Genomic DNA, 23661 nt, shown 5'->3' with positions numbered 1-23661 from the left:
TCCTTGATTTATGTCTTTCCCATTTCATTCCAGGTCTCTTTCAGATGTCAAATTAATCTTCCTAAAGTACAGGTCTGACCATGTCACCTTCCTGTTCAACAGGTTCCAGAAGCTCCTTACCATCCCCCAGGGTCAAATACAAAATTTTCTTTGGTGTTTAAAGCCCTCATAACCTCTCCCCATCCTCCCTTTAAAATCTTCTTAATCCTTACTCTTCCCTCTCCCTACATACTTTACAATCCAATAACACCAACCTCCTAGCTGTTCTTAAAAGAAGACATTTCATCCCCTAACTCATACCATTTCCTCAGACTGTCCCCCTGACTGAAATTCTCTCCCCTCGTAACTGTCAGCTGCCCCCTGATCATGATTTTTTAAAAAATGTTTGGTATCTTTAATTCTTGTGTGTGAGAGGACCCTTTGAGTTTAATTAGTTATTACACTTGCCAGTACACTAAGAATCAATCCCTTTATCTCTTGAAAATGATGTTACCTTTTAGCAACAAAAACAAAGGAGGCCTTTGTTTATTTCTGGTCTAGTACAGCTACTGTCTGCAAATTAATTTTTATTACTATTGTATTTATTCTGTAATATAGTAAAATAGGTGCTATACAATGTTAATAGTCCAAACACTGATAACTGCTCAAGACACTCACAGTTAAAGCATAAGTTGTTAATATTTATAAGCTGATTTCAAAACTATATAAATCCTAGGGGCCAGATGGGTGGCTCAGTGAATTGAGAGCGAGGCCTAGAGATGGGAGGTCCTAGGTTCAAATCTGGCCTCAGACATTTCCTAGCTGTGTGACCCTGGGCAAGTCACCTGACCCCCACTGCCTACCGCTTACCACTCTTAGGTCTTGGAACCAATATACCATATTGATTCTAAGACAGAAGGTAAGAGTTTTAAAAACAAACAAAAAAGTTGTATGATCCTTTGTCCCTTCTGGTCCCTTTTCTGTCCTCAATTAACATTACTGAAGAAATAAAATGGTGTAGCAAGGAAGACAATAAAAATCATTTTCTGTTTTTCTTTTGTTTTTCATGTGGCCATAGTCAAATAATCATAATCTAACAGCCAGACTACTGGTGAAAAATTATTCTTTCTGACCTGGACTAGATTTTTGGACAGCAGTCTATCATCGGGTATGAATAATTAAGCATACTATTTTTGAAATTATCAAAATAGATCTAAGGTAAGCAAATGATCTAATGGTAAAATAATCACCAGAAAGTTTATTATGTTAAAAAATCTTCATTTCAGACACAGAACAATCTGTAAGCAGGGAAAATTTAAATACATCTTTAAAATATAGTGGTGAATTTATATTTATAATTATTATTATATAAATATATTATATTTATATAAACTTTACAGACCAGAAAGTAAACACCATTAACTTGGTAAATAATAACATAATTAGTAGTACATACATTAAAGGTAAAAACCATTAAAGTAAAATGGACATTCATGATGCTTACTGAATCTCCCTGAAAAAAAAACAACTGAAGTTTCTTTCTGCTAAATTCTGCCACCAAAAGAAATACCTTCTATTATAGCTAGAAAAATTATCAATGATTTTACTTGCCTCCTCTTCACTACTATTATCTTCTTTTTCTTTTTCATCATCTTCTTCTTCTTCCTCCTCTTCTGCTTCACTACTAGAGCTATCCTCTTTCAATTCAGTTTTCCAGTTACTAGGAACAGTTTTACTTTTATGAAATTCAAGTGCATGGTCAAAAGCTATAAGAGAACCAGAAATGGTTAATACTTTAAAAACCAAAGACAATATGGCTGGATATACAAAAAGAATAATTTTTTCACATATAAGAATAATTAGGTTCAAACATAGATATGAGTTAAGGGTTATTTTCATGATTTCAAGTATGCTTAATTTTTTTAAAGCTTCATAAAATTTTATAAGAGGCATATGAAAGGAATATATGATGGCAATAAAAACATGTTTTATCCATATCAGACAAATATTTATTGAATTCAAACACTAGCACTTTTAGTACAAATAATTAAATTATTAGTGAATAAAGAAACACATGAAAATGATGGGGAAAATTAAATTCTAGATATCATCAAGCCTGAATTAAAGTTATGCTAATGATTAGTCCAAAATAAAGCAAGCATGGATTTGACATTCCATAAGCAAAAAGTACTTCACAATTTATAGTTACTTTTTGAGCTTTTCAGCCATATCAACAACAGCAGCAACAACCACAAGAGCACTGACCACTACCACCACTACAAAAGCAGCAGTAATGACTAGTACCACTACAATGGTGGCAGCAGCAGTAATAGCAAATGCCTCAGAAGGAACATGAGTTAGCACGTATATGGCACTATAAATTTTGTGAAATGCTTTATATATTTTTATATCCTAAGAATCCTGTGATCTGAAGATCACAAAGAATTGAATATTGCAAGAACTCTCATTTTTAAGAGTTTTAAGTGACTTGCCCAGGGTAATACAGTTAGTGAGGAGCTGACACAAGATTCAAACTACGTGATTCCAAGTCTAACAGTGCTACAGCTCCCTGATCAATAAATTAAGGGGATTGGATTAGACAATCACCAGTCTTTTCCAACTTCAAAACTATGCTCTTTTGAATCATGTTTTTTCTCTCTGCTCTAATTTAAGCTCTAATTTGCTAACCTACTTTGAGAACAAACAAAGTAGGTTCAATTTAGAAGCAGGCTTTAAGTCTCATTGGACAAAATACTTCCCTGACCATGGTATTCCTACCAATGCCATGTTTTGAAGATCATCAATTCTGCCTCTACCTATGATCAAGCCAGGCTTTGGGATGTCCATACTAAAGGGGTGATTATCCTAGTGAGAGAATTTGTTCAAGGCTTTTTAAAGGAATTTTGATCTTCCCCAAATAAAAGAAATAAATAAATTGTGACTGAATAATTAAATTTGATAAGGAAAGCAAAGTGTATGCCCATCAAATGGGGAATGGTTAAACAAATTATGGAACATGAATTTAATGGAGTATTGTGCTGTAAAAAAATGAAGACTAATAATAAATCTAGAAAAACATGGAAAGGCTTACATAAACTGATATAAGTGAAGTAAGCAGTCATGAAAACAACATGCAGAAAGACTACAACAATAAAAATTGAAAGAACCTCCATGTGAAAAAAAAATCAAAGGTGAATAACACAGGGCAGCTAGGTGGTTCAGTGGATAGAGAGCCAATCCTGGAGACAGGAGGACCTAAATATAAATTCTGTGGCAGATACAACTATGTGACCCTGGGCAAGTCACTAATTGTCTAGCCCTTACCCTCTTCTGCCTTGGAACTGATACTTGTTATCAATTCTAAGTAAGAAGGTAAAGGCTTTAAAAAGTGAATAATGCAAATTACAAATTAAGCATGACTTTGGAAAAAATATGAGAAGAGAATTCTACAACATTGCAGAGATGGGAGATTCATGAATATGGTACACTCTAGGTATTGATTGGTTTTTGATAAATTCCCCTTTCACTTTTAATATAGTATTTGTGGGGGTAGCTGGGTGGTTCAGTGGATTGAGAGCCAGGCCTAGAGATGGGAGGTCCTAGGTTCAAATCTGGCCTCAGACACTTCCCAACTGTGTGACCCTGGGCAAGTCAACTGACCCCCATTGCCTAGCCCTTACCACTCTTCTGCCTTGGAGCCAATACATAGTATTGAATCCAAGACAGAAGGTAAGAGTTAAAAAAAAAAAATATATATATATATATATATGTATATATATATATATATATATATATATATATAGTATTTGTTATATGGAATGATTCTCTGGGTAAACAATGGGAAGATATGAGGGGAAAATTTTTATAAAGTTAAAAAAACACCAATAAATTAATAAAATTAATTTTTAAATAAATTAAACGAGAAGGGAGAAAATGATTGATTAAATACTTATAACAAATAAGGAACAGTTTCCTACAAACTAACGTCTCTCAGTGAAAATTACCTATTATTATAATCTTTCAGAAAAACATGTCAAGTCATTGATGCTAAAAAGCAAATCACATCACCTTCATCTCCTTTTCATTGTCTCAAGAATACTTTTAAAGACGTTAGGCAAAAAACAGATTGTAACAGCACAAAAGATGCTATGAAATTCTTTTATTCTACCAACAACTATTTGATAGATTTCTCCCCTAACTTTGAGAAGTCAAAAAAAGTAGAAAGCATTTTGGAAAGCTTTGCTTAAAAAAAAACCAACTATGCATATAAAATCAAATCATGCTATTTCTAAAACTGAACAGTTAGAGCCAAACATTTATTTATGTAGATATGTACATATATAATTAAGTATAAAATTTCACTTATAAAGTCAATTTTAAAAATGAAAAAATCTTCATCTTTTAAAGTATTCTCATTTAAAAATTACAAAATGAGATAGCCCAAGATTATTTTTACTTACCTTGTTTTAATACAGCATCAGGTTTTGGAGAGGTTTCATTAGAAATTTCATGGACATCTTTTCTGGGTACTGAAGTACTATATATATGTATATATACACACACACATATGTATATATATATATAATTTTTTTTAATAGAGAAAAATAAACAGGTTAGTTAGAGGTCAGAAAGTTGAAACAGTATAGAGACAAGGAAAACAGAGAAGTATTTTTTTATATTTACAATGAAAGTATATAAGGAGTTTCAAGTTACAAAGGAGCTATACTCTAACACAGGAGTCCCCAAACTTTTTACACAGGTGGCCAGTTCACTGTCCCTCAGACCGTTAGAGGGCTGGAATAAAAAAACTACAAACAAATCTGTATACCGCTGACTGGTATAGCGGAGGCCGCAGCGCTGGCTGTGATGGGCCTGTCACACCTTGCAGAGGCCCATCACTACCACCACTATACGGGGCAGCAATATACACAGTGTGGAATCCCCTCCCCCAGATCACTGCTCACCATGCTGACGTCTTCCATTGTGCATCACATAATCCTTTGCGCAGCGCTTCATTTTCATTCAGTTACTCTCAGAACAAGGCACCATGCAAAGGATTATGTCACTGGAAGTAGTACTGTACGTGAGCGACGCCATGCTTTGCGGTGCTGCCATATACAGTGTTCCTCTCACTGACCACTAATGAAAGAGGTGCCCCTTCTGGAAGTTCAGTAGGAGCCGGATACATGGCCTCAGGAGGCCACATGTGGCCTGCGGGCCTTAGTTTGGGGATTCCTGCTCTAACATTTTGGGGGAGAATGTCAGATTATATCACTCTGCAGTTAAATTTAACAAGAGCAAACATAAAATGGATACACTAAGTCACCTAAAAAAAGTCAAGGTGACCCAACCTAAAAGATGTTCTAAAACTACAATGATCTTAAATTCTACCAAAGAAACATCCATCTAAACACAAAAGGTGAGTTATAATCTTGGACATTGAGATTACATATACTAATCATAAATGAAACAAGAAGGGTAGTGTTGTACACTGAATATATGTTTAAAAAGAAAATAAAGAATTTTTCCAATGGGTCTCTAGTATTGTGTCTATGGGAAAGGTTAATGATTACTACTGTTTATCTATCTTTAGTGGTCTTCAAACTTTTTTGATAGAGCAGAAACTTTTTTGAGCATACACCTCCAATATGAATAGATTTATTTACAAATCACACACACACACACACACACACACAATACAGTTCATTTTCAATCTAAAACAAATGGAGACGAGGCTTTCATCTACTGGTTATTGCCTCAGAACATAGAGCTCATTCACCCTCTAAGAAATACCTGCGCAGACACAAGGGGTGAGAGGATGAGTAACCTGGGAAGTGGAAGGTATTCCCATTTCATCTCCTCAACTGCTGTTATGGATGCCCAGGTAAAGTAATTAGATTTGACTCTGAACTGGCTGGTGAAAAGAGAGGAGCTTATGCAGCTTGGGGGAAAGTGGGGGAATCAGCCAGTCAAACAGTCAGTCAATAAATAATTATTAAGGGTAGTCTATATGCCAAGTATGATGCTAAGTATGGGGATATAAAAAAAAGTAAAAGATGGTCCCTGTCCTGGAGTAAATCATAATATATATATATATTTTTTTTTTTTTGTAAATCATAATCTTAATGAGGTATTAGAAGATAACGAGTATGACAAGTCTCAAGGCTATTGAGTGAGTGGGAATTTGACCTATCTTCCCATCCTCTAATTGGCTGAGCACATACTTCTGGAGGCTATGCCACTGAATATGGGAACTGGTCCCAACTAGGGAGAATGTTGCTCTGGACAGCAACATTTTCTTATTTAAGAGTCTCTTTTTAAGGTTTGATAGCTTAACAATCAGGCTATAAAGCATGAATATCCATTCTTTCATCAGCACTCATTTTAAATTTTTCATGTTTCCTATTCAGTTTTCAGTTCTATAATTTTGTGTACTGAATGGAATAACTGCAAGGGATGTTATAGTCCTTTTATTCACTTATTCTAATTGGTATTATATTTATTAATATATATGTTTTCTCTCTATTAGTTTTTTTGAGGGCAGGGACAACAATTTAGCTTTGTATTTCCAGAATTGCTTGATATTAAGTTATTTATTGGCTTATCTAGTATCGATCTATCTCCTAGAGCCTAATATTCCTGGATGAATCAATTATGAATAATGAAAATAAAAAGGGTAAACACCAGAATAGAACCTGCTGCCATAAAGGTATAGACATCTTATATAGGAGTCAGCCCTAAAAAAAAATAAGTAAATAAAAAGCCAAATAGCTGACTTTCTAAACATTTAATATTGCTGTTTTAAATAGCTAATGCTGGCATACGAATCACTTCTCAACAAAACCTTTATGAAAATACTCTCCAAAAAAGCCAAAAATGTTATGGAAAATGTCTTATCAAAGGAAGGTCAACTGGCAATAATACATGTCACCTTGCACCTAATTTTTTTTAACCTTTAAAAAAAAACAGAAAAGAAAATATTTAAAATGAAATGCTTTGAAACCAATCTGCAAAATTTGTGCTTCGCTGTCCTCCATTACTGTTTTCATTATATTGTTATAGTCACTGTACATACTGTTTTTGTTTAATCATTTAAATTGAAACAAGCAAATACAGAATGATTTGAAGTTCAATGATCAAAAAATTCTACATGAAAAATCATGAAAAACATACATATCCTATCCTAAACCATATTAATCCTGACTTTACTGCAAGTTTCAATTTAGTGCACACTAAACACTACAATTTCAGCCAACAGATGTCACTATAAACACTGAAAATAACTTGAGAAATTAGATTATAGTCATATAGTTAGGTATACAAGACAGAAAAAAATGTTATTTATAAAAACATTAGAAATTTCAGCAATGCGTCAATACATCTATGTTGACATTAATAAAGCAACATACCTAATGGCTAATGGAACTATTTTAAAAAGGAAAAGATATCAAGATAGGCAAAGAGATTTAAAAAAACCTTGAGACTAGATTACACCATTAAATAATGCCAAGAAAATACTACATAACCTGGTGACTCTCCTTTACTATTTTTGGATTAAATGGATGAAGAGTTGAAAAACAATCATTTTTTAATAAAATGTCCCATTTTTCCAGGAACACAATAAAAGCAACTCAGCATGTCAATGCTATGAGAAACTGTACATGGGATTTTTTTTTTAACATAAATTTACTTACAATTTGCCATCTTTGAAAGAGCGAACTAGAATATTGTCCTTCTTTACTGCAATATCATCACTGCAATCTGGGCAAACAACCTTTAAAATATATCACATAAAATATAAGAATTTAAATATATTACACCTTTTAAATTTACAAATAAATATGACAACTTGTCAAAGAAATCACTGATTCTGGATAGAGACACTTTTGATATTCATGTATCTGGCCCCATCTCTCCTCCAGATTTCTGATTTATTCAGATTTTGGTTCAGGGTTAAAGCTTGAAAGTCCTATGAAACTTTCAAGAGAGAACTCTAAAATGAAAATAGACATAACAGCTTAAGGTCTATACAAGAATAGAGAACTGAGTTGGAATTATAACATGGGTAGAGAGATGGATGAAAGGAAAAGATTATAAGAGTAATTGAAAATAAGGCTCAAAAAGGAAGTGAAAGGTATGAGATCAGAGAATGGATTATTTAGATAATCGAGAATATCAGATTTTTTTAGTATGTTCATAAGTCTGAGTCAACCAAAAAGTAAGCCAAAAAGAGTGTCTATCAGTCATATGTGTATATGTGCTCATAAACATGTATATTTGTATGTATAAAACATACATTTGTATATCTGTATGATAGTTTGTATGTCCATATATATTTATCTGTTCTGTAGAGACATATATATGTACATTAATATGTAGATCCAGTCCATACTAGAATCTCCTTAATGGATTTGTGATCTCATTTGAGTGGATACTGCCCTTCAGTCAGTCAGTAAGCCAACATTCATCAATTTATAATGTACTTAAAATGTACAAGGTGCTGTGGATACAAAGAAGTTTAAAAACAGTTTCTTTCCTTAAGGAATTAACATTCTATTTAATACTGAAGATAACATGTTAAGTAGGCATATAAAAGATAAATATATCAAGTGTAGTGGAAGGTGATCTTGGAAAAGATAACACAAGTGGCAGAGGGGACTACAAAAGATCTCCTGCAAAAGGTAGTATTTGAAATGAAACTTAAAGGAAGTCAAGAAAACTAAGACAGGAGGTAAAATGGGAAAGTCTTCACCAAAGTAAATTATAACTTCTCCATGCTACTGAAATCCATCTAATTCTTTTCTACAAATTATCCATAAAAGCTCAGTATAATACACTACAGACCCTCAGTGTAATAATACATTGGAGTTTTTTCTTTCATTACATCCTGCCCCCCAAACCATATAGCTCTTGGAGACACTTAAGCTGCCTATCTTTGAGAGAGGAGGGAGAGAGACAGAGAAAGAGAAAGAGACAGACAGACAGAAAGAGAGTGTAATTTTAGTTTTCCTGTGGTTGTAGTATTAAAAAATTAAGGGTCTTTAGAAACAAGGAGTAAAAGAATTGGGCTGAATTATCTAGTCAGATTGTTAGATCAATTTCTTTCAAACTACTATGGATTTTACTGAGAAAGCTTTGTAATACTTTTCAGGGCCCAGTGCAATTAGTAAGTATATAGAGTTCTCTAAAGAAGAGGAGAATTTGAAATTGTTGACCATCAAATATGAGTCTTTTTTTTAATAGACTTCAAACAAGTATTTTAAAATGAATATTGCTGTATACTTTATGGAAGTCATGTGCCACTTGAACCTAAATAGGATACTAATTATCATTAAAAGGTACTTGACAAAAATCATTTCTTTACTGGGCTACATACAAAGTTTAATTATGTGATAAAGGATTTTGTTATAAGGCAATCTCACCTATAAGATAGTTTGAATTAATGATAAGAACCCTAGGGTAATTAATAACAACTGATCCTTCCATAGAGCTTCATGATTTACAAAGAACTTTACAACAATACATTGTTGTAATCAAATTCTCAAAGCTATAATAGAGGCACCACTATTAACCCTTTTTTGCAGATGAGAAACTGAAGCTTAGAGAGTTTAGTGATTTGTCCAGGGTCAACAGATGGAGGCCAAGTATCTGAAGTAAATTTTTCTGATTTTAAATTCCAGTCCTCTAACTACTCTTTAACTCTGCCTTTACAGATGATGTTATTGGCAAGGATCAAATATATTTTTATTCTTCCAATTATAAGAATATCTACTGAGTATTAAAAAAAAACATTTTATATGAATATATGTACTTAGAGCAGCTAGTGGATAGAGTGCTGGGCCCATAGTCAAGAAGACGAGTTCAAATTTGACCTAACACTAGTTGTTCAACCATTGGCAAGTCATTTAACCTGTTTGCCTCAGTTTCCTCAACTATAAAATGAGGATAATAAACTTGCAGGGTTTTTTGTGGAGATCAAATAAGATAAAATTTGTGAAGTGCATAGCACAATTCTAGCATATAAGAGCTATAAAAATAAATATATAAATGCTACATTTAGTCCTATTTTTCTAATAAGTTAAACTTATTACATTAGCTATGAAAATGATAAAGTATCATTCAATAAATGTGACCAAAGAATACACATAATCAGTTGGATTACAGGGTGTGGCAGTTGTGAATGGACCAGGAGTGAGAGAGTGTGACTTACTTAACATTTTATTTTCAAGTTACATTAAAAGTTGCTTATTAAAATGATGGTCTGAAAGTTCTCTGATAAGACTAAATCACACGGATGGAAATGCTAATAATAAAAAGGGAAGAAATAAGGACAAATTACACCAGCATTCAATGTTCCATAAAGGAACATTTCAGCCGAAGAGCAAAGGGACTGATACTGATACTGAACAAACTTTTCTGGGGTTATGTTGAAGTCAGTGGAGTCTCATAAGATTTTTCAAACTAAACCATTACCTAATTTTCTTAATCAAAACATACTAAGAAAATATTGATACAGTGGAAAAGAACACTAGCTGGACAATCAGAATACCGGGACTCAAATCCCATCCCCAATACCTTTTACCTTTGTGAACTTAGGCAAGTCACTTATTTTCCTTGAGCCTCAATTTCCTCATATGTAAAATGAAATGGTTGGAACCTCTGAGATTCCTTCCAGCTTTACATTTATGATCTTATGGTCTTTTAAAACCAATTAAGGTTTATCTATAATAAGATATGTTAGGTCATATAAGCAAATATGTAATGCATAAAAGTTGATAATTTGTTCATTATTAAACTTTTTTTAATAGCAGGGGTGGTAGAATACAGTGTTCAGAATGTCAGTGAGTCACTTCCTATGTAAGGTTACAACTTTTTAGTTACTTCATGAAGATGAAAATCTAGCATTTGTAGTAAAATTTTTTTACAACAGGTGACTAGATGCAACTGTGCTTCCAATAAGAAAGTTTATAAACAGCATAAATACTTTTTCCCCTCCCTGATATGTGAAGGTAATTTCCATTTTAATACAAAATAATAGAGAGTAAAAAGATTCTTACATTTCAGCTAAAATTTTAGTTATTTATTCCTTCCAGTTTGGGAGAGATAATATGGTAAAAATTTTAAATAAACTCAGTGAATAAATTCCTAGAAAACAATTTTGCCTAAAGAAGTGAAGAAATGAGTAAATAACAGTTAGCTTCTAAATTCTTTATTTTCTTTGTTTAAAAGAGGTTCATGTTACATACCATGACATTTTGCCATTCCTATTTTCCTTAGCACATACTATACAGAGATAATATTTATAGCATCATTCATCTAGCTAATGGAGGCCTCTGAAAACAAAAGCTATAGATCACTTTTTAGAAAATATTCATACTTTCCTTAATATTTACAAAACAAATCTAATTGTTCATAAATGTAAAAGGACAACTCTTGATTTATGGAAGGAGGGATTAAATCTTTAGTTCTAAAGACAAAAGTCTTTGCATTTGAGAATCTGTACTGGGAAGGAAAATAATACAATACAGGCTTAGTCACTATTTAGAAAGTTGTTTGCTATTTAGCAACACTACCATAACTCATGAAGTCTAGATCTAAACTATTTTTGCATGTATACAAAGAAGGCGGCTATAAGCTTGTTAAGGGCAGTTACTGTCATTCTCTTTCTTTATAGGGCCAGTACCTAGAATAGTGTTTTACACATAGTAGAAATTTAATAAATGCTGGTTGAACTGAACTGAAAGTCTTGACCAGACAAGGAAGACAGGAAAAAGTCATTACTTGTAATTATTAATTAATATGCTCTAAGGAAATGAAAAAAAAAGATTCAAGTCCCAATTTACATAGTAAATTTCAAATCTGAAATTTACATAAATATAATTAAGCTGAATTTGTACTTCATTCTTGATTATTTAAATATTATTATTTCATCACTTAAAAAAAACCAAACAAACCAAAATAAAATCACTGTTAACAAACTGGGATAGAGATTACTATTCCTTACATCCTCCAAAGTGCCATTATTTCCCTTCTTATATTTAGAAAACTGAGAATTAAATCTCTTTACATTAAGTATACTTACCAATGCTGGAAACCACAGAGCTTTCTTTTTATCCAGGCTTATATAGTCTACACATACAACTTTTCCTAGTAGTTCATCAATTTGCTTCCTATCATCTTCATCTTCATCACTGGAAGATGATGAAGATTCTTCCTCTGGGCTATTGGGAAAAGATCATTACATTTGATTTCTCCAAAGAACATTTACAAACAATCATCATGTTAGGTAAGTAAACCACGGCATTTTCAAGTTTTTTAAATACCTATTCCATAAAACCAACAAAACTTCTAAAATCGAGACAGTAAAAAAAGGAAAAACAAATATATGTTTAACATTATAAAAGCTTTAAGCTTTTAAATAAAAAAACTTTTAAAAAGTGTAATTTCAGGAAACTTATACACCCGTTAACTTTTAGAATCTTTTGGCCATTGTATCCTCAGAAAGCACAAGGCTCATATTTTTTGGACTAACCTTTTAATAGGGTTCTTTTCTGTCAAATGCCCTAGACTTCAATGCTCTTCTTCTAACCCTTGGTTTTCATAAAACTGATTGACTGGAGACAAAAAAAGTCATTCCAATTTTTTCAAAAAGGGGAAGAGAGCAGATGGACAAATGATGGCACAGTGTGCTTTACAGTGTCTCTCCTACTTCTTGGCAGTGTTGAATTAAAGGTGCAAAATAACAAATGCATTTTTAGCCATTGCTAATATGTTGATTTGTTTTGGCTTTTTTTCCCTTTTTTTTTGCCCAGATCTCTCATTTTTATGTGTATAAAGAGCTCCCAGTGAAGAACACTCTGTACCAAAGTAGACCAACATTTTATGTACGGTCTTAGAGAATCACGTTAGGTCATGAGAGGCTAAATGACTTGGCCACAGTCACACCAAAGTAGATAGCAGAGGCAGGATGTAAACCAAGACCTTCCTGACATAGAAATCACCACATTAGTGCTATGGTACTGAACTGCTTTAAAAATAAATTCCTATTGAGGGGAGCAAAGGGGGATGAGGTAAACTGAGAATCATGTGGTAGTAAAAGTGAAGATAAAGAAAAGATTATTAATAACATATTTAAAACTAAAATAAGACAGTATGCCATACTACCCCGTTTCTCTTCTTTAACAGAATTAATAGATTGAGAGGTCTAAGGAATCTTATAAATGTACTTTACAGTTTCTTATTATGTTTAAGCAATGAATTAGACAAAATCTCCCCACAGAATTTTTGAGGAGAAATGCATAAGCAATCTGTAAGAAATAATACAGTTAGGTAAATTTATAATTGGATGAATAACTAACCCCAAAGAGTAGTCTTTAATGGTCTGCTGTCTATTCATATAGTATCTAATAGTGGGTGCCAAGGATTTGTGCTTGTCCTTAGAACTATTTTAACACTTTTATCAATGACTTTGATAACAACAAAGGTTGGATGTTTATCAAATTTGCAAATGGCACGAAGGTGAAAGTGACAACTAACAAATTGTGTGACAAAATCCAAAAAGGCCTAGAAAGTATTGAGAACTAGAATGAATTGTAATAAATTTAAATTCTAACTAGGAACTGGACGTGTGCTTTCATTAATATAGACCTTTCAGTGAAGTTGCTTCCTCTCAAAAAAAAAGTCAGTATGTTCTCAGAAACCTACACTTTTAGAGAGCTGCCTCAATAACTAAGAGGTTTAGAAATTTGCCCAGAATCACAAAGCCATACGTGTTGGAGGAATGATTTGAACCGAGGTCTTCTTGGCTTTGAGGCCAGGGTAGGAAATAGATATTTCAAATTAAATTGAAAGGGGAAGAAAGTTATGCAGAGACAAAGAGACAGAAAACAAGGAGATCTGTCTTATACCTTGTTCAAAATTAAGCATATTCAGGGTAGCTACTATAGGTACTAGATAATAACCAAGTTGGGAGAAGTTAACAGTTGTGAAAATTGGATTATACTTATAGGAAGTTACCCTGGAGTCAACTTTTTTTTGTGTGTGTGAGAGAATCAAAATTAATAGGGATAAATATATACTCATGTTAAAAAAAAAAAACAATCTCCTAAGTACCTGATGCTGGAGATGTGGCCAGAGTACTTTTAATGTGAAGGAGGTAAGGGGACAGCTTTAGTGAATTATAAGCTCTAGCATCTAACCAGTTCTCTCTTATTGAAATGTCCTCCTAACTGATTTCAACTGTCCCAAGTTTCTCCCCACTCTGGTCCAATCTCTAAACTTCCAAAAAAGTAACTGTAGACCTGACCAGATCATTGTTCTCCATTAATACCAATAGTTTCCTATTGCCACTAGGATAAAATATAACTCTATTGTTTAGCTTTTAAAGTTCTTCATACTCTGGGTTCAACCTATCTTTTGAGCTTCACTGTATATTTCTCCCCCACTCATATTCTGTTATCCAGTCAAATTACCCTTTTCTCTGTTCCTCATCACATCCATTTTCTTGGGCCTTTGAAATGATTCCTGCCCACCACATAGAATTCCTAACTACCAGTCTGAGAAGTCTCACATAAGCAAATATAACAATTCTCTATTTAGAGAATAGAAGTACAAAACTAAAATTAACAAGTGTTTTGTAAATGTCTTATTAACACCATTCAAGACAGGAAGCTAAAACATCAGCTATTCAACTAATATCAAAATCTACTATGACGGCAACTAGGTTACCAATAGAATCCAGAGTGCAAAAACTTGTAGTCATAAAGCTGAGCTGACATCTGATTTTGACGTTTACTAGCTGTGAATCTGTGCAATGCAATGTAAAGAGAACTCAAGGAAGGATCCCCTATATTATTACACCCCTCCCAACCACTACCAACACCTCGCTCTTCCTCAGGGCACATATATAGAAAGAAAAAAAGAAGGCAGGATGCACAGAATTAGCAAGTTGGGTTATGATCTATATAACTAATATCTGTATCTATGAGATCATAGTTTCACCTTAGTAATAAAGAAAATAAGATCAACTTAACTAAGTCATCCATTATGAAAATAGACATTAAAACATCTAATTTTTTACTAAATGTCTTAAGACACATCATTTTGATAATATTTAAAACAAAGTGCAATCTAAAGTTCTACATGTCAGGTTTGAGAAGAAAATCTTTCTAATATTTTTGTTTAATTTTTGCTCTGCATAGATTTCAGTTGTAAAATGTCATGTCCACAATTAATAGTTAGCACTGAACTTTAACTTTTGCAAATAACTTTACATGTGTTATTTCATTTGGTTCTCATAATAACCCAGTGAGATAGGTTCTATTATTATCCCACTTTACAGATGAGAAAGTTTAGGCTCACTAAGGTTAAAATGATTCCTTTATGGTTACACAATTAATAAATGTTTCAAAAAGAATTTAAATTCAGATTACTGACTCCAAGTTCAGTACTCTATGCACTCTTCCACCCAGTTAATAGATGAAAAATAATGAATAAGCATAACTTGTGTACAAAGCCCCTACACAGGGATTAAACCAAATTAAGAATAAATTACCTACTGAAAAAATATTTGGCCAATAAGAACTTTTTAATGTTCAGCGTTGTAAAGACGAAAGGGGGGAAAAAATCTTTCTTTGATTAAATTATACATAGTATCTTAGGAATAGAAGAGAGGCAAGTGATTAAGGATAGCAGACATTGAAATTAAATATTTCATTAACAAAATAAAAAGTTTCCCAGTTTTCTTCCATTAAAAGTATCTTTTCTTGGTTAAATTAAGAAATAGTACTTAAGTTATATTGGATTAATTTGGAGTGATATTGAAGCCTTGTTTTTAAACAATTTCTCCAGACCTTTAATAATTATTTAATAACTACTTCAATGAACTTCTTGCTAACATCTTTATACCTAATAATCCAATAAAGACTAAATTAATACAAGTAGAAACTAATGCAAGCACAACTAATGATTATTTTAAAAAATAAAATAAACTTACATATGATTAGATCTTCTTCCTCTGTTTGTTTTTTTTCCTATGACTGGTGTGCCAAAATGTTCAGGATTGGTAAGAGGAAGCTGGTCTAAAGTCTGTGAACAAAAACATAAAATGATTGGGGGGGAGAAAGGGAGCAAGTTATTATTCTGCAAGATTATATATCAAATTCATTTAGGAATATTCCTGAATTTTTAGATTACTTTTCTATCATTTATCAAGTCAAAAAGTGAAAATAATCCTCCAAAATATTGCAAACTATAGCTTCAAAAATCTCAAACCAAAGAATTAACTTAAAAAAGAAAAAGATCAATAAAAAATAATAAATTTAAACTCGTGATTTACTTTGAGAATTGTGAGTGCCTCCAAATAATTTTTAAAGTATAATTAAGTAGATAAAATACTGAGCTGAGTTGGGATCCATCAGCAAATTCTTGGTCCCTCAATGTAAATTTGGTTAATTATTAAGAAACATTTGACCCTCAGTTTCTTCATCTGTAAAAAAAAGGAATACTATTATCATTATTATTTTATAAAGAAGAACAAATGAATTTAACTATTGACAAGTTTGTACTTGAAATCATATTCAATTTTTTATACATCAGTACTTCAAGGTCTCTACTAGAACCTGTTTATGATTTAACAGATATATTTTAAAATTATCTTCAGTCTTAGAATCAATGCTAAGTATTGGTTCCAAGGCAGAAGAGCAGTAAGAGCTAGGCAAAGGCTAGGCAACCGAGGTTAAATAACTTGCCCAGGATCACACAACTAACAAGTATCTGAGGAAAGATTTGAATGTAGGATCTCCCATCTGTAGGCCTGGCAATCTATCCACTGAACCCCTTAGTAGATGATCTTTGAGAGAAGCTCAAAAATGTATTAGCCTATAGATAACTCTGGTAATGAGCCTCCAAACTTAAAACTGACTGGTTCTTAGACAAGAAACAACAGCTTGGCAGGTCCTATTAGACCTCAGACTTCTGGCATCTGATATAACTGCCAAACTGAATAGCTATCTCAATCCCCATGTTTCTATTATTAAATTATATGTGCATATGTGTGTGTGTATCAATCAGCAATCTTCCTCTCTACCTCCAGTTGAGAACAAAACACAAAAACTAAACTCCTGTTTTAACTCCTATATGACCAAATAAAAACTATTTCCATGCTGGCCCATACCTAAAAAATTACATCTCATTCTCTACCCTGAGGCCTTCATCTCTGTAGCAGGAAAAGAATATGTTTCATCATCAATCCTCTGGTATTGGGGTTGGTCAAAACACTGATCAGAGTTCCTAATGTTATCACTTATTTTCTCCTGGTTCTATATTCTTCATTTTACACACACACACATACACACACACACACACACACACACACACACACACACACACACACACTCTCTCTCTCTCTCTCTCTCTCTTTCTCTCTCTAACTTGTTAATGTATTCTCTAATTTATGCATATTGGTTTAAATAACCATTCTTTTGATACCTTATAAAAAAGCTATAAATATTTTAGCACATTCTTTCGTTTTTATTTTGCTTAGGACTGACCACTCTCTCTTAATATATCTTTCCTCTAACTCCCTCTTCCTTTTTCTCTCCTTTTCCTTATATTTTCCTATTAAGTGAAATATATTTCTCTCTCCAACTTGTGTGTGTGTGTGTGTGTGTGTGTGTGTGTGTCTGTCTGTCTGTCTGTCTGAGTACCTTTGACAAGTTCATATGTGAAGTATAAGAGTCAGTCATCCCTCCACTCCAATCCCCAGGACTAATTCAGCTCCTTTACCGCTTTACAGTAGGGACTGTCAAATCATGTGGGAATCTGACTATGGCTTCATGGTACTTGAATTCTTTCTTTTCCAGCCACATTCAGCATTTTTCCTTAGACTTGGAAGCTCTGTATTTTGGTTATGATGTTCCTAGAAGTTTGCATTTTGGAGTTTCTTTCAAAATATACCCAGTAGATTTTTTTCTATTTCTACCTGCTCTTTGTCTTTTAATTTTTTAATTTTAATTTTTAAAAATATTTTTCAATGCTTAAATGATTTATTTTCTTTCCCTCTTCCCTCCCCCATCCCAAAGCCAACAAGCAATTCTACCGGGTTCTACAAATGTTATCACTTGATTCCTATTTCCATATTATTCATTTTTGCAATAGAGCAATCTTTTAAAAACAAACCCCTAAATCATATAGCCATATAAACAATTAGACATTTTTTTCCCTGCATTTCTACTCCCACAGTTCTTTCTCTCAATGTAGAAAGCATTCTTTCTCATAAATCTCAGGATTGTCCTGGATCACTGATTTGCTACTAGTAGTAAAAGTCCATTACATTGAATCATTCCACAATGATTCACTTTCTGTGTACAATGTTCTCCTGGTTCTGCTCATTTCACTCTGCATCAGTTCATGGAGGTTCTTCCAGTTTAGTCCAGGAGAAATCCTCCAGGTCATCATTCCTTTCAGCACAATATGCTCTTTGTCTTAAGAGATGAGATCTGGGAGGTTTTTTTGTTTGTTTCTTTTCTTTTTTTTTTAAGATCTCTAGGTTTAAGCTCTTCTTTGGTAAATGGATTTCATTAATCTAATGATTCATGAATATTTTCTTCTTGACTTGTTTTTCAAGTCACTGTTTTTTTTTTTTTGCTGAATTATCTTACATTTTTTCTATTTTTTCAGTCTTTTGGCTTTGCTTTATTTAATATTTTTTTCTCACAGAAATTTTTGTTTTATTGGGCTTTTATTTGGTCCATTCTAATTTTCAGGGAGTTTGTTGACTGAGCAAGGATGTGTACCTTCTTCTGCCAAGCTGTTAAGCTTTTCCAATTCTTTCTTCCATAGCTCTCATTTCTCTTCCAATTTTTTCCTTAAGTTCTTTTATTTCATATATAAGAACATTTTTTACTTCTTTAGTTCTTTTGTCATCACATCTAGAAATTCTAGTTGAATTTTTGGTCCAAGTAATGTTTTCTTCTGAGGCTTTGCTTACAGATGTAGTCATTCTCTTGTGTTTATGGTTCAATCTTCTGTGTCACCATAAAAGTTTTTATGGTGATATATTTCTGCTTGTTTGTTCATTCTTTTAGCTTAGTTCCTGACTTTGAACTTGATGTTATAGGGCCAAAGCCTGTATATTTTTAGAGGAGAGGTTTGGGGCTAGTATTGATACTGCTTTCTTGGAAATATTAAGTGTTGGTTATTACAAGATCTCAGGGGCAGCCTAGAGACCTGTAAGCTTTCAGTGCCCCCAAAGTGATTTGATCCAAGGCAAAAATCTATTCCCTGGCTTCCTGGTTGAGCTCTGGTAGTTCCTGACCTGGGCTTTGAGTTTGGGACTTAAATAAAGTAGACTGCTGACAGATTCAGCCTCATTAGCAGGTTAGGAAACTCTGCTAATTTAGTGACAAAATTGTAATCAGCTCTTTCTTAGGCCTCTTATTCCAGCCTTTATTATTCCTCTGGAGGCTTCAGACTGGTCTAGGTGCTGGAAATGGCACTTAGCCTTGATGTTGTGTTCTGAACCACAATGATGCTGCTTGCTTCTGAACTTGATCCTTTGTCTATACAATGTCTAGGGCCTCACTACCTAGGAACTCCAACCCTGGTGCAGGTTGCCTTCTCAATCCACTCTGGGTTTACAATGCAGAACTAGGTAGTAGATGATAAAGCTGTCAGGTGTTACTTGTTCTTGCAGTATGTATTCTGTGCCCTGGTATAGGTCTAGGATCACCTCTTGCCCCAATGTAAAGCTTCTCTTAGGAATATTGGGTGCCCCACATAGGCCCTGAATTCCTAGCCAGACACCATTGTACTAGATCTCTTAGTCTGTCTCCCTATGTTGACCTGTGAGGGATAAAAGATTTGGTATGATTTTTCTGGAATTTCCCATCTAAATACCTCCAATTTACAACAATTGCTCCGTTCACTCTATCCAAAAAGTCTCAGTTTTCATACATTGCTTCCTGCCCAGCTCCCAAATTCTGCACAGCCTCACCAACTACTTTGCTGCCTACACCAGAGATTAGGGTTTGAAACCCAGGAATAGGTCTGGATTCCTTACTACCTTTCACCCCATTTATATCCTAAATGTTACCAAAGGTCTAGTTCACCTTTCCAACAACTCTCTAATGTGCCCCATTTTCTCCTCTGACATTGTCACCATTCTAATATAGACCTTCATCACATCACACCTTGATTATTTTAACGGCCTAATGGTGGGTCAGCCTTCCTCATGTGTTTTCCCATTCCAATTCATCTTTCATTCAGTCCATAAAGTGGATTAAAGTTTAGTGACATGTAGTTTAATGACTTTTGGGGCCTAATTGCAAATTGCTTTCAAAACTGCCTAGATAAATTCTCACTTCCATTAAGAGTGCATCAATTCCTATTATTCTAAAGACACTCCCACACATATATCCTCACATTTGTCATTTTTCTTTTTTTGGTTAGTTTTATCAATGAGAGTGAAATGGAATCTCAGAGTTTATTTAATTTGCATTTCAGCAATTATTAATGATATGGAGTATTTTTTCACATAGCTTATTTGTAGCTTGGTTTTCTTCCTCTGAAAACTGAATACCCTCCTATTAAGTCCCTTTTCCATAAATCTCAACCATGGCCCTTATTCCTACAAGAAACTACACCATCATTCTTGCCCCTCAATGCCCAAGTCCTCCCTTCCCCTTTGCTACAAAATCTGTCCTTCTGGAAGAATATCCCAGGCAGAAGCAGTGGAAGCCCTATCAACATTGCCCATTGCATAGGATTCAGAAGTGTCCACTCATCCACATCTCCAATGGTTCATTAAAGCAAGAAGCCATATCAGTCAGCAAAAGCAGAGGAGCCACTTGAATGAAACAATATAACCAGGATGAATGTTATTATAGACACCCTGTTTATTCAAGTAGTAGAAGATCCATAGGATAAACTATTAATTATGCTCTTGAGCTGTGGAGTATACTATTTCTTTGGGAAATATTCAAAGATCCGTTTAAGAAGCAGCAGTTTAGATAGAAAACATATTTGTGTTCACTTGATTAGATTTTTAACTCCAAAGAACCAGAGTAATCACTGATGAAGAGTTTTTTGGTTTTTGGATATATAAAGAAAAAGTTCAAAAGGTGGTAAAAAAAAACATGGCAATATAAGATTGTCAAAGGTATCCTGGAGAAGGGTCTTCTGGAAGGCAAATTCAGTAGCAGCATTATGTCAAGAAAAGAGAGAAAAGAGTATAAGACTTCTTCCACTCTACTGATTTAATAGGAGAACTCTTGGCACTGTTTGCAGATGACGAGATTGAAAAGGGAATAGAGAGAGCAAAAATATAGGCTTGAATGATGGATTCAAATCAATATGCAGATTTTTTTTAAAAAGTTGACTGTTAAAAGCTTTTTCAAGCAGCCAAATTCAAGATTTCATGAATTGTAGCAATATGTAGACAAAGCCAGATGTTGTTAATATGGAAATTCAGATCTGTTTAGTTTATAACATTGTGGCCTAGTTGGTGGATTGGGGCCTCCTGGACTGGCAAGACATGGGCATCCTAGACTAGTGACCCCTTCAGTAATGCTACTTCTGCTACTTTGATATAGCATCACATTTCTACTAAGCCATATTTTTCACTGTTCTGGCATGAAATCCAGCCCTGACTCCCATGAAAACATACCTCCCTCTACACCAACAAATCCAACACCTCAACCACAATATTCAGGTGAAAAAAACTCTGGGGAATAGGAACACTGGAGAAGATTCTGCTAAAATAAAGGAAAGGAAAAAAGCAAGATGGTCTCTTGTATTAAGGCTCATAGTAGTACCCTCCATCATAACAACATCAAAGATGTCATTTATGGTCAAAAGATTGGCTCAATTTTCCTAAATCCCAAGTACTAATTACAAAAATGAGGTTACTTTTCTAGTCTGCTAATGTAGACAGAGATGTGACTGCAGCAACAGGAAAGGCAATGTTTTATGAGGGTGATATGCTTAACCTCTCTGTGGATGGGAAAGTTTATGGTCTCAGTATATTAGAGAATAGGCTAGTTTGTTGTGCTACCTGCTGATGTGCTATATTGACTAAAAAATACTACTCTCCACTAAAAAATAATGTAGCTTCCATATCAATTTGTAACATTTTTGTGACTGACTTAAATTGTTTTGAATAGTTTCCATTAAACTTGGATCAAAGGTAGTTTCTTTAATTACATATTTTCAAAAATTGTTTTTCAGTTTTACTACAAATTTCCAAGAAACCGTTCTGAAGAAAGAAAGCAAAAAATAAAAGTATATTTGTCAGGTGATGGGGAAAAAAGAGAAAAGAAAAACTGCCTTTTCATCTCTTTTAATTATTTATCATTCAGGGAATCTCTCTTATTCTCATAAATTAGAATCCTAGTATTTCTAGATTCTAAGTCCAGGAATCTTTAGCTTTTACTACTATGATTCCATTTCTCTTTAAGTTCTAAACTATGATAGAAAATAGTCTGTATACTTATTATATATATATATATATATATATATATATATATACACAAGTTATATATATGCACACATTTATATAGCTGTAGATAGAAATGTTCATAGATTATATTTTGGTATATACGTATATACACATACAAAAAGATATACATACACAGAGACACAAATAAAGAAACTGGAACAGATATTAAATTGTGTGTGTGTGTGTGTGTGTGTGTGTGTGTGTGTGTGTGTGTGTGTGTGAGAGAATATCAAAGGTAGGCCAAATCAGCTCTAGGGACTAAAGCTAGAAATTCATTAACTGGTATTTTTGAACAGGAAAAGGAATCATTTCCAAATATTGCCTCTGAGCTCTATCTCATATCCATTATTGCCATCATAGTCATAAGCCAGGCATGTCCAAAAAAAGCTATTTCTTGTCATAATAAAATAAAAGAATATTAACATCAGGAATTGATTACATCTAGAATTATTTCTATCTCTCAATTTTAAAAGACATCAGATTATGAATTTAAAAGATAATTTGTCTATGGAGGTTGCTGATCTCCCTGCCTCAAGTCTCTCTCCTCTCCATTCTATCTTCCCTACTCGAATACATCTTTCAAAAAATGCACTTAAACAAAGTGGACACAGTCTGATAACAGTTAAAAAATGGGGAGTCACAGTATCTAATACTGATAAGTAACTGCATTCTATTTCCTTTGATTTACAAACAGAAATTAAAAGAAAAAAGAAAATACTTTTTGATCAACAAACAAGAAGATTAAATTATACTTCAAAGCTTTGATTCTATGTTTTTTGATGCTACTTATAAATTGCTTTTCTACTGCTCAAGTAAGTTGATTGATTGAGCAAAGACAAAAAAATCAGTTTCAAGAATACTAGAGAGAAAGACATTTTCATTTGTTAAAACAATTACTTACTTCGCTTTCAGCAAAATGCCTTTCTCCTTTTAGGCATAATGAAGATCTTCGAAGTGTTTTCTCATCTCCATCATCAAAAACTGTTAAAAGAAAATAAAAGTAGAACTCATCATGAAGATCATATAGAGAAAACAAGTAGCAAAAACAATGACATGAAATAGTTTTATTTCAATCAAACTTAAATTACTATTTGGCTTTAAGTTCAAAGAATGCTAGAATTCTAAAAAGTAGCTTTCCTTGTATAAGCTGTACATAATTAAAGAGGTAATAATAAAGGCCAAAAATC

The 23661-nt window shown here is 33.4% G+C and overlaps 1 protein-coding gene across 16 annotated transcripts in view; it reads right to left on the bottom strand.

Moving 5' to 3' along the window:
• The window catches only part of ARID4B (AT-rich interaction domain 4B), a 202557-nt gene that overhangs the window by 68380 nt on the left and 110516 nt on the right, over positions 1 to 23661 (bottom strand). For all 16 annotated transcript variants that reach the window (XR_008916249.1, XR_008916245.1, XR_008916250.1 and 13 more), the window contains exons 6-11: positions 23376 to 23455; positions 15974 to 16065; positions 12062 to 12200; positions 7674 to 7753; positions 4440 to 4516; positions 1587 to 1745 (exon numbers count right to left, since the gene is read on the bottom strand). Coding sequence is in view for 10 of the 16 variants with exons in the window: in XM_056816103.1 (XP_056672081.1) it covers positions 1587 to 1745; positions 4440 to 4516; positions 7674 to 7753; positions 12062 to 12200; positions 15974 to 16065; positions 23376 to 23455 (627 nt within the window). In the remaining 6 variants the exon portion in view is untranslated. The remainder of the gene's footprint in view (positions 1 to 1586; positions 1746 to 4439; positions 4517 to 7673; positions 7754 to 12061; positions 12201 to 15973; positions 16066 to 23375; positions 23456 to 23661) is intronic.

This window comes from Monodelphis domestica, chromosome 2 (assembly GCF_027887165.1).
Source record: "Monodelphis domestica isolate mMonDom1 chromosome 2, mMonDom1.pri, whole genome shotgun sequence".
NCBI classification, from domain to species: domain Eukaryota; kingdom Metazoa; phylum Chordata; class Mammalia; order Didelphimorphia; family Didelphidae; genus Monodelphis; species Monodelphis domestica.
Note: the sequence above shows the minus strand (reverse complement) of the source record. Positions and strands in the feature narration are given on the sequence as shown.